A 15,301-nucleotide genomic window follows, 5' to 3' on the forward strand; every position below is an offset into this window, starting at 1 on the left:
TTTCTCTTCAGTACTGTTAAAAATTTGTCAAATTGCATTTTTAGTTGGGCTTCAAAGGTAACCTTGGATATTTATTGTTCTTCTCCCTCCGCACATTAAAAGCTGTAAGGAGGGTATAATGAATTAACATGGGCTATAAACCTAGCAATAGGGGGTACTGATTTGCTTCTCACTTTACCACGCTGTTTGCAGAATGTGTGTCCTGTGAAATGGAACTTAGCAGAAGGTGAGTTGGTTTGAAGGCAGGTAATATGAGAAAGAAGGAGTGTTAGAAATAAAGAAATAAATGCTTTGAAGAGTTAAAGAATTTGCCTATACACCTTCAGGTGATGGCATTTGCTTCCAAGAACTAAGACTACTGTAGTTCTGGTGACACGTTGATGTTCTCATTTCCGCTGGATATTTGGAGTTATCTAAAGTGCTGCCGTGCAAGTTCAGCAAGCATGAAGTCCATCCCATGAAGAGCTGACATAGTGTTCCAGAAGACTATGTTTTTGCTTCTCTGAGAATAGAAAAAATGGTCACAAATAAAGGCCCTAGTTCAGCGGGTTGTACAGCAGCACCAATTTAATGATCTAATAATCTGAAGAGAGCATTATACACTTGGGCTGGGCACCCTACATTAACTTTTCATTTTCTGTTTGATGCAAGCCACAGTGCAGGTACTGCTCCGTCACCTGTCCAATGGGGTAAGACTACCCTATCTCGTACGCTGAGTTACATCCTGCGGCCAGCCCACTGTGCCCGCTTGGATCATCCAGTATCTCACTAGTAGCTAAATAAAAACTGGTTTATTGCTTCTGGGGCTCAATAGCTAATGCAGAATAGGAGAGATGAGAAGGGTTGTTACCTTTTCAGTAGCAGGAATGACACTGAGAACAGTCTGATAGAAGAAACAGAGGAGAATCCTAGGCATTTTGAAATAATATTTTTATGATTCATTAACTTTTCCGTTGACATCTTTCTCAAGAGAATAAAACAAGTTGGGGGAAAAAAGCCAAAGGTAAAACATAGCAGCTTACTTGAAAACAGCAGCCAACGGTTTAAATGTAAATGTAAGATTGCATTGCCTACACTTTCAGAAGAGGAAGTAATTTATGGTGAATGGATGTGGGAACCTTCAACTGTGGTTATGCTGGAGGAATTAATCTCTGTCTGGATACTCTGAAACAGTACACTTAACTGTGGCTCACACCTGGTGGTTTTGATACCTTTGGAAAAAGGCATCAAAAGCAAATTCAAAGACAGACTTCACAAAATGAAAAAAATATTTATTCACTGTGTTCCTGGTTTAAGTTTGTCGGAATTACATCTTGGCTATAGGCAAAATACTTATTCACTGTTCCACGTGTTAATTTTTAGCTTTAACTATATCTTTCTCAATTTAGATCCAATGGCAAAGTTGAAACCCTGTGCTACATTAATTAAAAATTTGCAAAAATTTGCTCATTTCCTTGTACTCTGCTGACAGTCTCATTAATGCTATGAAAAAACGCACATGATCTCTGCTTCCAAATTCTGATTTAATTACATAAAATAATGTCTTAAATGAAAGATCCAAACCAGATAACATAAACGAAGGATAACAGTACTCTGTAGTTCATCTCACCACTGAAAATGAAAAGACAAATACCTAGCAGGTGTTATCTCATTGGTAAATATTAAAATAGAGTGAGAATCTTATTTTCATTAAAAGGAGAACAATAAAAAGACTAATACAGAGTCAAGCAATCCACTGAGGATGCCATCAGTTGACTACTTGATTAGTGTTGCTTTCTTTATCTTTTTAGAGATTCAACACACTGTTGGGCATAAAATCCTTGTGTCTGTGAACATGGAAGAGTACAATCTCCAATTAAAATTGCAAGGGGAAGTTAGGTAGGTGGTATATGATCAGCCAGGAAGGAATTTGGGTAGAAGATCCCTGCTCTTGCAAAAAGTACTGCAGGGTTGTTAAAGAGAACGTGCTGTCAAGACTTGTTATATAATTCATTCCAAAGCACAGCCAGGAGCACGACCTTAGCAGGACGCTAGCTCAGATCTGAGTCATATCTCCTACTGAATTACTGTCTTCATTTGCTGCCAGATGCAAGTCTCTTATACAGGTGTCCATCAAAGGGCTATTATTTTGATGTGATTAAGTGAGATTAAGTTAATATGTAACACGATTTTGTTTAGTGATCTCTCACCTTAAAAAAATCAAGCAAGGTTCATAATATGTTTAAAAAAAAAATATTGCTTTTGAAATAACAATTAAAAACATGTGCCTCTTACAGAGCCCAAAATAAGATTGATGTCTCTTGCAATTTAAGAGCATGACAAAAGCAGTGAGTTTGCAAGCAGAGGGTTTCAGCATTAAGGCTTTGACTATCGGAGCTGAAGAACTAGTTGCACGTTTTCCATTATACTGATTAGAAAATGCAGGGTTACATATACTTTCAGAGTTCCAACCTGCATTCTTAAACAGGAATTACAACATTATACACAAATTATAAGGGACAACGCAATGGACTGTCAGCAGTGTTCATTTCCAGCGTGATAGCTATTTGGCTTCAGTCGGGTTCTTAGTGCTATTTAAACAAACACAGTTCTTTCCCCACCTTCCGTGTGATTCTTCCTGCTGCAAAAGAGCCTTTTGTTTAAAAAACTTCCCAATGGTTACAGAACATGTTTATTTATTATTCAGGTGGTTCATTTATTAAGAATAAATAATTTAAGTATATTTTCTTCTGTTTAATTAACACATTAGCAGTTGTGGCATATATGGAAAGTAATGTTTATATTTATACTCATTTCCGAGGCTGTTTGTTCTATGCTGCTTGACGACGCTACTTATTTATTAAAAGCTCCTGACCTGAATAAGTCTCTAGAGAAACGCTTGCAAACTTCTAGAGAGGGAGCGGAACCTGCCGTGGCAGTAGCAAAGTGCTACATCATTCTGTTCAGGTCCTCTAACAGTCAAGGCAAGTTTAAACCCATGGAGCAAAAGAGCAAATAATCCGGAAGGCCCTAGGCCTAGTTCAGACTTGTTGTAAAGAAGCATAAATTACATCAGTGTCATTGCTGCTGCATTTGGCACACATAAAACCCCTTATTTTATATGACTAGCAAAACCAAATTTTATTCCCATTCTATTGAAAAAGTGGATACTTATTTCCCTACTTGATTGCAACACTAGACTTTTATGTATCATATTAAAATGCATGCTTTATAATGCCATCTTTTAAATCTATTTTATTCTTTAAAGTGGCATATATACTCCTCTCCCTTTTATTTTCCCAACAGAAATACATATTGCCATTTTCTTTGGTAATACATTAACTTCTTCTAAATGTGATCAAATCTAGACTACTGTGTTGGGTTTTTTGTTGTTGTTTGGTTTGGTTTTGTTTTGTTTTTAACTTTATATTAAGTTTAACATTGTTTAAATCATGGCTTTAGGCACTCAATCAGATTATGTGCTTCTCATTGTCGGTGTTATGCAAACATAGAGCAACGTCCCAAAATAAAGCAGTAAAGAACCTTAGGCCCAGATGCTATAACAAATGCTACCATGGGGTTTGCTATAGGGTCTGAATTATGTATATTCATGTACTGAAATCTTTTGTATGGATGACAAAGTGACTTTTATAATGTTGAAAAAGAATCTTCTTTCATGATTTCCTTTATTTTGATGCTTAAGCTGCTTTTTAATTAGTGGAGTCTAATACCCTTAACAACAGTGTAACACCACTTTGTACGTGAATATTACTGCTCAGCTATCTCTTCTTTATTACTTAGAAGAGCTGATATTCACTATGATATTATTAACTTTTATTCAGAAAATATGATCATCAAGATAGTTAAAACTCCCAGCTAAGTATTTTGATAATCATGAGGTAGGATTGACCACGACCTTGGAGCGACCCAGGTTTCTTCAGCAAACTCTGCCTGTCAGGGTTAAATCCCCTCCTCCAGCAGTATCTTGAATCCACACTGGGAAAATTATGATAAAAATAATCTTTACAACTCTAGACTCAAATGGATCTTTCTGATTGACTGCCTCTGATGCCAGGTCCATGTCAATAATTCTCAGTGAATGCATGGCTATGACCTTTTCCCCCTTGTTTTAGAATTTCTATTTTACAAGGCCAATAAACCATGTCAGAACAAAGTGGTGGTTCTAGACATGTGAATGGATGGATCTCAGGTCAGAGCTAATCCTTCAGCCATGTCCCGCTTGGGACTAAATAATACATTTCCCTACTGTAACGGTTCTGTCACAAAGGTATATAAGCAAAAATTGAAAGATACACCTCTTCAATTACACAATGATTAGACAGAGTAAAATGAGTAAAGGATTTTCATCTTGCTTGCTTAAACCTTGGTAAAGGCTGTAGAAGTTAATGGACGCTCCTGGTTGCAAAGCAGCATACAATGTAGGACTTAATAGCAATTATTTACTTTAAATTTCTGCATAGTGCTACATCATTATTATTTTTTGTAAATATTTCTATCTGTCTACATCCATCACTTGTATAAGACACCACCAGTGTAGACTGTAGAACACCCAGGCTGTCATGTCAATCAGATAAAAAGAAGAACAGGTTTTGATTAAGGTACCAGAGCTGAAATTAGTTTTTGATTCTGACACCAATATAGTGTTATCTATCAGTGGAGTCTCTTCATCTTTTGTACTTCAGCTCCCTGCCTGTGGAATGGGGTAACGTTTGTCCCTTTTCATTTCTGTTATCTGTCTTATTTATTTAGACTGTAAGTTGCTGAGAAGAGAGATGCATCTTCCTGTACAGCATCTACCTTGCAAACCTGCTTTCTAGATACCACTGCCAAATCAGTTATATTCTGGATCATTATTTAATACTTGAAAAGCAGTATTTTCCAATTTTAGCTTCCTCAAATTCTTGCTAGTTTGCTGTATGAAAATACCCTCTTCTGAATTACGTTGCTGTGTTTATATGTATGCTATTTTGAGGTATTAGTCCATAGGTCATATTTCTAACCTTTCAGTTGCTACTGGACTTCTGTTGCTGCCTGCCACATAGCTTTTTTTTTTTTTTTTTTATTAACAAACTAAAATCTTATAGATGTTAAAGTTCCTTCTATGCCTTTGCAGGCTCTGTCAGTCTGACTGCTATAAACGTGGATGATTTTGGCCAGGACCACGTGGATTTATCCTGTAATTCTCATTCATGTTGATAGTTAAACCTCTCTGCGCTATATTTAATATTTGTCTCCAGGTGATGGATGCTTGGGCACTCAGCACAGCAGCGCACCTTTAAAAAAATCAGCTGCAGCGTACGTGGCTGGTTTCACAAGACGGGTAGTCGTGTGCTCCCAGCTGGGTGTCAGAAAGCGTGGGCAAGCCTTGTATCGTCTGCTGAACGTGCTTCTGAGCTCTTTGCAGGAGACCCTCACTGTGCATACGTAGCAAACGATGGTTTGGAACATTTAACGCTTTGGGGATGGAGGAGTTTCCTCCATAAAAGGGACTTATAGTAGCTGAATTCCTCATGAAAAAATCTTGTTCAGTAGAAACATGAGCAAGAACTGCATGCTGGCAGGTTTTTTTTCTGTGCATGGTTGTCAGGTATGCCAAGTTATTTTACTGCTGATTTTCCCTAATTTTTCTTTATGCCTGTTCCATTCCAACTCACAATGGCGATTACAGGAAAGCATATTCCATAACTAATTAGATGAGCAACCAAAAAGAGCACTAGAAGTTTCTCCCAACCAGTATATCTTGAATTTTTTTTTTGTCTGGATGAAGCAGAACAGTAAATGTGTATTTCCAGCCTCCCCTAGCAGATGAAGTGTTACATCTTAGGTTTGGAAAAGGGCTTGGGTTCTTGTCTCTGTGTCCCATATCACTTTTTCTGTGTGCACGGTTGGAAGAAGAAGGAGGGAATCTTGCATTCCATCTACTCAAAGCGACTTGCCCGATGAGTCATGCTCCTAGCAATACATAGAAAGTAAAATAATGGAAAGGAGTAGTTGTAAAGACTCAAACAGTTTTACTCAATGACTGTGATGTCTTCTGTGTAGGTGATGGACCCTAGTTCACTATTCAACTCACACTCCTACCGTTTCATTAGGGCAGCCTGAACTTGCTCTCTGTCGCAAGGACAGCCCTCACAGCGTCGAGGGACCAACAAGCACGCACTAGAGGCGGGCACCTGCTTTCCGGAGCCAGGTGGCTTTGACGAGCAATTTATGGGATACAGCACAGGACAACAGTTGAAGCAGGGAGGGGACTTTGCAGGGTACAAGGTACCCCACAACAATTCCTTGTAGCGCTCTCAGCTTGTACGTAACTAGTATCTTACTGCCAGGGTAGTTTATGCTCTTGCGGCAAGCGTCCTCGCGTTTCCCTGTGCTTTCCTTCCGGAACATCTCAGACCTCGGCAGGCCTGGATACGGGTGTCACCCGGGCATAATTTCCGGGATCTCACGGCAGAGCTCTCCTTGCCTTCCCCGCCGATCCCACATCCCTCCTGCGCCGCTCGGAGCCTCACCAGCGCAGTCTCCACCTGGAAGGGCTCGAGTCTTGTCCATTCCTGCTTCTATTCTCCACTTTAGCAAGACCTCTGCAATCTGTCCTCTTCCTCCAACAAAATCATTTCACCTTCTCTTCCCTCTCTTCCCAAGCTTTCTTCCTATCTTGGGTTTCCAAGGTCCCTCTTTCTCCTCCAAATTTACTAAAGCGTCGCTTTATCTTCCCTGGCTTGTCCCCTTCTTCCAGCCCCCGGCTCCGTGTCCCCGCTGGCGCCCTTTGCCCGCTCCCTCCCGCTCCCCGCCGTTCCCGCCCTGCTCCGCCCGCGCCACCGGCCGCAGCGCTCGTGCCCGCGGGGGGGGGCGCAAGGCGACACTTGCGCGAGCAGGTGCGCGAGCAGGTGCAAGTCCGCGAGCAGGTGCGCGGGGCTGCCCCGCCCCGCGCGCAGGTGCCGTCCCGCCCCCGTTCTCCTCACGGCCGGGCCCGGCGGCGGTGGCGGCGTCTGCCCTCTCGGCGGAGCCCGGAGCTTCCCCCCCCCCCGCCCCGCTCATGAATATTCATGCCTCCCCTCCCCGTGACGTCGCCGTGGTCCCGGGGCGGGAGCCGGAGCCGCCCCGGTGCTGGCAGTGAGGGCGAATGACGGAGCGGCTGCGGCGGCGGCAGCAGCCTCCGCCCGCCCGCCTCGCCCCGCAGACAGCCGTCGCCGGGAGCTGCCGCGCAGGGCGGCGTGTCGCGCGCGGAGGGCCAGCGCCGCGGCGGGGATGCGGCGGCGCTGCTGCTGCTGGGGGCCGGCGGCGTTGCTGCTGGGGCTGGGCAGCCTGCTCGCCGCCAAAGGCAGGTACCGCGGGCGGCGGCCCCGGGGCGAGCGGGAGCGGCGGGGCCGGGGCGGGGGTGCCGCCGCCCGCCAGCCCGCGGACGGCGCCCAAGAGTACTTTGGCGGCTGGGCGGTGGGGGTGACCGCGGTGCCCGAGCCCGCGGCGGGGGGGGGAGCGGAGCCGGGTGGCCGCTCTGCTGAGGGGTCTGTGCGGAGCCGGCCGGGGCGGGCACCCCGCGGCGTGGTGGCGCGGGCGGGCAGCGCCCTTCCCCGGAGAGGCGGCGAAGCAGAAAGTTTGGCGGGGGACACACACACACGCACAGCGGGAGGCTGCGCCGGCTCGGGGCCGCGGCGCTGGCGGCTGCGCCGGGGCCGCTTCCTCGGTGGGCGGCCGCGGGTCAGCGGGTTCCGACAACTCGTTGCCCGCTACTTTTTCGGGCGTGCCCGGTGGCGGCGTGGGGAGAGGGACGCTGGAAGCGGCCGAGCTGAGCGGGAGATGTCGCTCCCCGTGCGGCCGGTGCTGTGGAACCGCTCCGGGAGTCCGGCGCGGTGCGTAAGCCGTGGTTTGGCGGATCGCGCTTAGGTTGGGGTCTCCTGTTCCCCAGTAAACGGTCAGGAAGGGCTGAAAGGCGGAGAGCGGGTGAAGAAGATGGTAACTATCAAGTTTTCTGGGGAGCCGTGACATCAGGTCATCCAAAGCATCCCAAAGCCTCTGCCTGCCTCCCCGTCTACCCCGCCGCTTGTGAGGAAGCGCAGGTTGTGGCAGGTTTATTGAAACTTACTGTTCTGCAGTGCTCCCCCTGCGCGGCCCTGGTAACCCGTAGCCTCCGAGCGGAAGCGCTGTCCTTTCAGAAAGGCTCTGGTCTCCTCGGGGTCAGCGTCGTCTTCCCTTTGGTGGTTTTCTTTTTCCCTTGGCATTGTTTTCTTGCAGGTCTGGTTTGATTTTCTAGCCCTAAGTTTTAAAAACTTAGTTTTGAGAACTGTGTCTCAGTTTATATTATTTTAAAGCAGTTCTAGTCTTTTTACCTTTATATGATACGTTACCTTTTATTTTACTTGTGTATGTGAAAGAAGGGAAAACTTAAGTGTTTGTTTGGGGTTTGTTTGGTTGGTTTTCTTAAAAAAAACACCTACATGAGTCCTAACTTTGAGAGAAACTGATCCTTTCCAGCAAACACTGCCTTAACTTTCTTTGATTAATCTCTACGAAGAGCGGAAAGTAACTATAGGACGTGAATTGCTCCTTATGTTACTAACCCAAGGTATACCTTGAGGTCCTGGTGGGATACAGTGTTTTCTGGGCAGGTTAGCTGTGTGGTATAACAAATAACATGGAACGTCTTGATAGAGGGGAATTATTTTCCTCCTGTTTACGTTCTTTGCATTTTAAGGTAATTATTTTCTTTATACGTGTCTTGTCTTTAGACAGACATGTGAGTTCTTAGTTCATGGGAAATGTCTTTTTAAATGCTGCAGGTAGTTCATCAGACAAATCGGAGTTGTTTTCTTGTTGGGTTCTACTTTGTATTTCACCACTGGAGGGCTGCAAAGAACACTTTTGGATAACAGTAGCCACAATTTACTAGTATTTAGTGTTTAAAAATAGACATTTTAAGGGTGTTTATATTGATATTCAAGTGTTTTAAGTTTTCTAAGGGTATTTATATTGTTATTTACGTGCTCTAAGTTTTCACTTACTACTTTACATACCATTTTTCTTAAAATTAGATATCATCAATGGTTATAATGCAGGTTTAACTAATGAATTAACATATCTTGGCACTGCATGCAGTTAATATCTGATATATTTACCTCTGTGGACTTATCCTTCCCCCCCCCCCCCCCAATCACCTGATCAGTAGAGGAAAGAAAAGAGGATTTATTTCAATAAGAATCTGGTGCTGCTTTCTCCTTGGTCTATGTTTTTCTATAAAATGCAAATTTTAATGCATCGGGCATTTTGTGGGTATTCTACACATGCAATTGAGAAGCTTGGTACTGTAACCCTAAATTTGACTTCTAGCTTGAAGGTGGGCGCTTTCTGGTTGGAGATGCAGGTAGGACATAGTGTGTACCAAGCTCCTCTGGTGCTTTAGGCATCCTGTTGCAGAGAGTAGCAAAGACAATCTAAGATAATGATTTCAAATCTCATTCTATCTCATCTACTTTGCTGTGCTCTGCTACTCCTCATTTTAAAAACAAAGCCACCACCCCTCACACCTTCCCAGGATATTTTTGGGGATGGGGAAAAGGATTACAGACACAGTCCTAGTTCTCACCATTCACTCAGTAGGAAAATAACAATTTCTTTCACAAAAACATCTTCAGGCTGCAAAAATTCTTTATTCTCCATAGAAAGGAAAAACGCGTGACGGCCTATAAAGTTTTCCATGGAAAAATAAATATAAGAAGCAATGCTAGAATGTTTAGTAGGCAGTCAGTTACAGCACTTAATCTGTGTATCAAACATTCATATGCAATTTGTGGCTTTGTTAGCTTTCTAGCAGGTTGTTGACCATAGATCCCAATAAAATCACCATTTTGGACAGAAAAATGGTTTCTTTAAAGTATTTTCAGACAGGTTTGTTCAGTAAGACAGAGAAGCACACTTTCTGGATTATTGGAATTGCATGAATGATGTGTGGACAGTCTCTCACAGTCTTCAGTTATGTAAAATAGAATATGCTGAAGGGTAATATTTTTTTTTTTCTTCTCAGCACATTCAAAATTCATAGGTGCATGTGGTCACAGGCAGGGAGAAATTCTACCGGCAGCATTTCACTTTCTGTATCTCCACAAATCTGTGCATAAGGCTATTCTCTTAAATACTGGAATAAGATAAATATTTTACTGTTAAACCACATGGTGAAGTCCTAAAAAGGTTGTCATATCCAAATTCCTTGTAAGACCCAATTGGTCAATCTTTCAAGTTTGACTGTATTTGAACTTCATCATTAACACAAACGTAATTTTAATCTTAATTTCTGAGTACAGCGGAAAGCATCTTAATGATCTGAATAACAAAGAATATTTGATTCCAATTAAATTAATTACATGGGCAAAACTTGAAGTCTTAGTCATTCAGGACATTTCCAAATCAATGGAACATTCAGTCCCACTTGGCAAGTCTATTATGTGAATACATCTGATATGACTATCTGTGGTAGAAAAACAACTAACCCAGGGAGACAGAGACAGCATATTCTGTGTAAAAGAAAGCTTAAAGCTGGAGGGTGGGGGGAAGAAATTGAAGGAAAATCTTTAAGAGCATGCTAGACAGATCCTAGTGTCTGAATTTTTCTGCATAATGCTATGGTTACTTTTTTTTTTTCCACAGTAAATAATAATGAAATACTTTTCCACGTCAGTTCAAAGGAGAGAGAGAAAAAATTAAGAACCTTCTTTTTATCCTTATCCAAAATACATGAGAAGTAATATTGGGCATGCTGCTTAGGTCAGAAGATGGGGAATGAAGCAACCTTGCTTTCTATTGCTGGTGCTCTGTGTAGCTCACCAAGAAACCCTGGAAGAGACACGTAAATAGTTTCATATTGCCATTTTCTTATCAATACATGGAGATAAGAATATGCCTTTTCAGGAACACTTTTTTTTCTTATCTTTTGAAGTGTTTTGATTGAAAAGCAATTAATGAAAACTGACTCTTCTGTCTCCTAGGATAAAAGATTTGTCTGATTATTAAGTCTGGGTGTCAAGATAATGAAATGATTCAGAGGTTTCAAAAGACAAAAATTGGAGTATTTGATAGCTGCTTGAGTATTCAGGTATTTCAGCATAGAAGACTGACAACTATATTTAAGTTGTCATTACAAAGCTAGAGAATGTTTGCCAGCTGTAATCATATTGTTACCAATTTTAATTTCATTATTTGGAAGGCTACCAAAACTGGGAACCTAAGAGCTTCAGAGCTTTCAAAGCATATTTCAATTGTAAGCAATTGCGTGCCGCTTAAAGAACACCCTTGAAGGTGTGTCTTTTGTCACCAAAAATTAAGTGGCGTGAAAGCAGTGCGGAATCATAGCTTTTATTTTAATTGAAATGATGGCCTTTGGAGTTTGGAGGTAGTATCTGTATATAGATAGACCTTCTCATGGCCAAATTGCACACCTAAAAGTGGCCTCAGTTTTCTTTCTCCATCTTCTGAAGATTTGGAGAAGTGCGTGAAAGCTGATTAGAAGTTCTCAGAGGCACTGTCACCTTGTTTTGATTATTTACTGTTTAACTGGAAAAACTTATTGATGATCTAGTACTCCAGTGCATCCACCAGGCATTGAAAAAGCAGAGTGCAAATTACTAGTTTTATTTAGTTATAGCTTGGTGTGTGTTATGAAACAGATGTTATTCCTAGGGCTCTTGAAAATAAACATTTATGATGATGTTATTTAATATCTGATAAAAATGTTAGAGAGTAAATTTGTTTTGGTAAAGTAATTTCAAAGGTCTAATTCCAGCTTCAAATACACTTCCTTTTCTCCCTTTGTACGTATATTCTTGGTCTCCTCGTGGTCCTCATTTTGACTTACTTGCCTCAAAGTGGTTTGCTTCTGTTTCTTTTGTTTCCAAGAAGGTTGTAGTAGAAGGCAGCAAATAGCTTGCCTGGCTCCTATAGAGTGTCTGAGTGGTGTAGCTAGCACTTCATTTAGTAGAGAGAGCTTCCCTACTGTGAAATAAGTAATGGGAAAATGAAAGATAAAATGCATTGTTTCTATAGCAAGCTAATTGCTAGTGTCAAGTGTATTTCCCTGTTGTCTATAGCCTATTTTTGCAAAAATGGCAAATAATCAAGTCGTGATGTTCAAAACATGTTTAATGTTACTTAATGTTGGGTACATGTAATTTTAAAAGACAAATTTTAAACCCAACATCAGTGAGATTTGTCTTGGCTCAAATTTACAGTTTGTCTGTGGAGAGAACTATAAACTAACTGTAGCTCTTCTCAGAGACTTTTTTTGCCCTCTGGTATCCTTAAAAAGAGAGCAGTCTGAAACTAACAGGTGGGGGATCCATGCAAAGGGATCTCTGACTTAATCACTGGGAAAGCCAGAGGTATGCTCAAATGACAGTTTCTCAACATTTTTTTTTTCTCTTATTCCTTTTGAGTCATTAAACAAAAATTAACAGGAAAAGAAAATCTTTGAACAAGTTGTGATCAGTTTTAACAGGATACTTCAGAGGACAATAAGAGAGTTGGAAGATACATTCCTTATTTAAGATTCAGCTGGAGAAAAATCTTTGGGTTTGGATGTTGCATTTCAAGTAGGATGTGGACCAGCTGGAGTTGGTTCCAACAGATTACAGCCATATTGATAAGTCTAGAAAAAGTGACCTGATGTGCTGAAGGAGTTGTGGTTAGCTGAATGAAAAATAATTGAGGAACATATGAACAGTTTTCAGGTACATAAAAAGCCCCTGCAAAGCAAAGGAGAAAATCATGTTCTCCATGCTCTCTGTAGGACAAAAAGAGCAAAAGGAAAGATTCTTTTAGGGTATTTTAGTGCCTTTAACTGGAGAGCTGTAAGAACTATTTGGAACGATATTACCGCATATAGTGAACCAAATCTTTTGGCCTGGAGAAGAATGGATGCAATGACCTCCTAAGGTCATCCCAAAACCTGAGTTTCAAACCACCCAGAAAACATTTGGTAGTGGAGAAAGAAAAGAGTTGGAGGCAATATGGACATTTAATGAAATATTTTATCACCTGAGATGCTTCTTCAGGCACCTTGTACCATTCCTTGGCCATTCTACAGATGCTTAAAAATATCCCTTTTGGGATATTTTGGGTATGGAATATCCCTTTGGTCAGCTGTCCTGGCTGTGTCCCCTGCCAACTTCTTGTGCACCCCCAGCCAACTTGTCGGTGAGGTGGTGTGAGAAGCAGAAAAAGCCTTTACTCTGTGTAAGCACTGCTCAGCTGTAACGAAAACATCTCTATTGTCAATGTTGTTTTCAGCACAAATCCAAAATGAAGCCATGTACTAGCTGCTATGAAAAAAATTAACTCTATCCTAGGCAAAACCAGCACAAGTTGCATCACCCCTTCTGCTGTTCTCTAGAGAAGCCCACTGAATCACGAGCTAGTAGTAGGTGCTTGAATCAATCATATAGGCTATTCACATCTTTGATATCAAACAAGTAAGCAACTTCATAGAACTAATCTCCATACCCTTCGCTATGGCAGAAGCTTCAGGGTGTTGTAGATGTTAAACCTTCAGATGGATTCAGCAAATGCTTGTACAGCTTCATGAAAATCCAACATGCATATAATACAAAGGGTCTTGAAGTACTTTGAAGGGGTCTTACGCCGCAGCTGCTGGAGGCTGGGAGACTATCCAGGAGCAGTAGTGTATGTGTTTTTTTCTTTTCCATAGGTGCTTGCAGTTGGCTGTCGTCAAAGCCAGGGACACTAGCTTCAACTGTCCCTTGTTCTCCTACAGAGTCACTCCTCCTGTGGTCTTTGCCAGACAGCCCAGTAAATGTGGTGGGTTGTGACTTACGAAATTGGCTGACTTGCTGAACCAAAATCATGGTGTTCTGTTATGGATTATGGGTTTTATGCTGAATTCTAAAGAACATCCTATCTTATTTGAGACTTGGCATGCTTTTTCATTTCCACAAATGCAGGTTTTAAGTAGCATGCTGGCCAGCTCCTATTAAATGCCATATGGGTACCTTTGATAATTGTAGCTGTGGTAGAGAGGAGGGTGACTAGGAATCTGGAATCCAGTTCTGTTAAACTTCAGAATCAGAGAACAGGTGAACCTTGTTGACAAGTTTGAAAAGCATGAGTCAAAGTACTAAGGGTAAAAAGAGAAGACGGTTTGAAAAGAACTAGAGGTGGGGGAAAAAGGAGCCTTATGTCAAACTTGAGAAAGGCATTTGTTATATCAAAAAGAAAATATTCTCTGACTAAAATTAAAGTTTGTGGTTTGATCCTGTTAGACTTTTCCCTATGAGTTTGTTGTGATTATTTAAGAATAGAAAAGTTGTCGTGATTTGGAAATGGGGTTTGTAAAAATAAGTTAGAAGGAATTTTGCAAGAGGTGCTTGTGGCGTGATTTGAAGAGTTGTTAAATCTGTCGCTGTATGTAGAGGCAGGGTTACTTGTCTGTCACTTTACAATGTAATATATAAAGCGCTTTCTGCAGGATCGTACGCTTCCCTGTACTCCAAGTTACTTCTTGCAGAACAGCATAACAAGATATCTGGCGTATGACTTATGTAGTGTTAGAAAACGTGTGTATAAAAGCATGCATATATGTATGTTTTATATTTATTTTAAACAGATTTAATTTTGTATACATATATATGTGCCTACATACTTAACTGTGGGGTATAAGAAATAATACAGATCTGAAAGGAAACTTCACAATTCATTTTGCCTTCCACATCTCAAGAGCATGTGGTGTAAGATTGGAGTGTGCCAAAGTCCTTGACCAGCATACGCAGACTTGCTGAGTATGCTTTGATGCAATTATTTCTTCAGAGTAAACCCTACTGTTGAAAGAAGGAAGCTGAGCCTTCGTTTCCCAGTTGTTTACATCTTTGTGAACTCTGTTCATGTCATCTGGCTGCTTGTGACTGACTGCAAAGTTGTAGAGTGAAAACTTCTGTATTGGTTTTAGGTTTATATGAATCAGGATATTTAAGCACGCTAACAACTGAACCCAATGGGAGACAATTGTGCACATTCACTGTGGGGCTTTGAGCAGATATCTACAGGATGCTTGTAATGCTTCAGTGTTTTCTTTTATGAACTGCAAATTTACTATATAGACTAGATTAATGAGGGGAATTTACATATTTAAAATTTTTAACTGTAGATTTCTAAAGTGTACTTTAGCAGAGTTCATTCTAAATGACTTCCTGTTTTTTTGCTGTATGTAATCAATAAAAATGAATGATGACTGCTTATAGCTGTTGAATAGGGAAGTTATTAAGAGTAAGTTATTAACATACCGCATTATAATATGACATAA

At 41.5% G+C, this 15,301-nt stretch overlaps 1 protein-coding gene across 2 annotated transcripts in view; it reads left to right on the top strand.

Moving 5' to 3' along the window:
* Window positions 1-6,966: 6,966 nt before the first annotated feature.
* The window catches only part of CLSTN2 (calsyntenin 2), a 386,924-nt gene continuing 378,589 nt past the window's right edge, over window positions 6,967-15,301 (top strand). The window contains exon 1 of one of the 2 annotated variants that reach the window (XM_075760965.1): window positions 6,967-7,324. In XM_075760965.1, coding sequence (XP_075617080.1) covers window positions 7,252-7,324 — 73 coding nt within the window. In that variant the 5' untranslated portion in view covers window positions 6,967-7,251. Of the gene's footprint in view, window positions 7,329-15,301 lie in introns of both variants that reach the window. The other variant, XM_075760964.1, reaches the window with a different exon arrangement.

Source organism: Balearica regulorum, chromosome 9 (assembly GCF_011004875.1).
Source record: "Balearica regulorum gibbericeps isolate bBalReg1 chromosome 9, bBalReg1.pri, whole genome shotgun sequence".
Lineage (NCBI taxonomy): Eukaryota > Metazoa > Chordata > Aves > Gruiformes > Gruidae > Balearica > Balearica regulorum.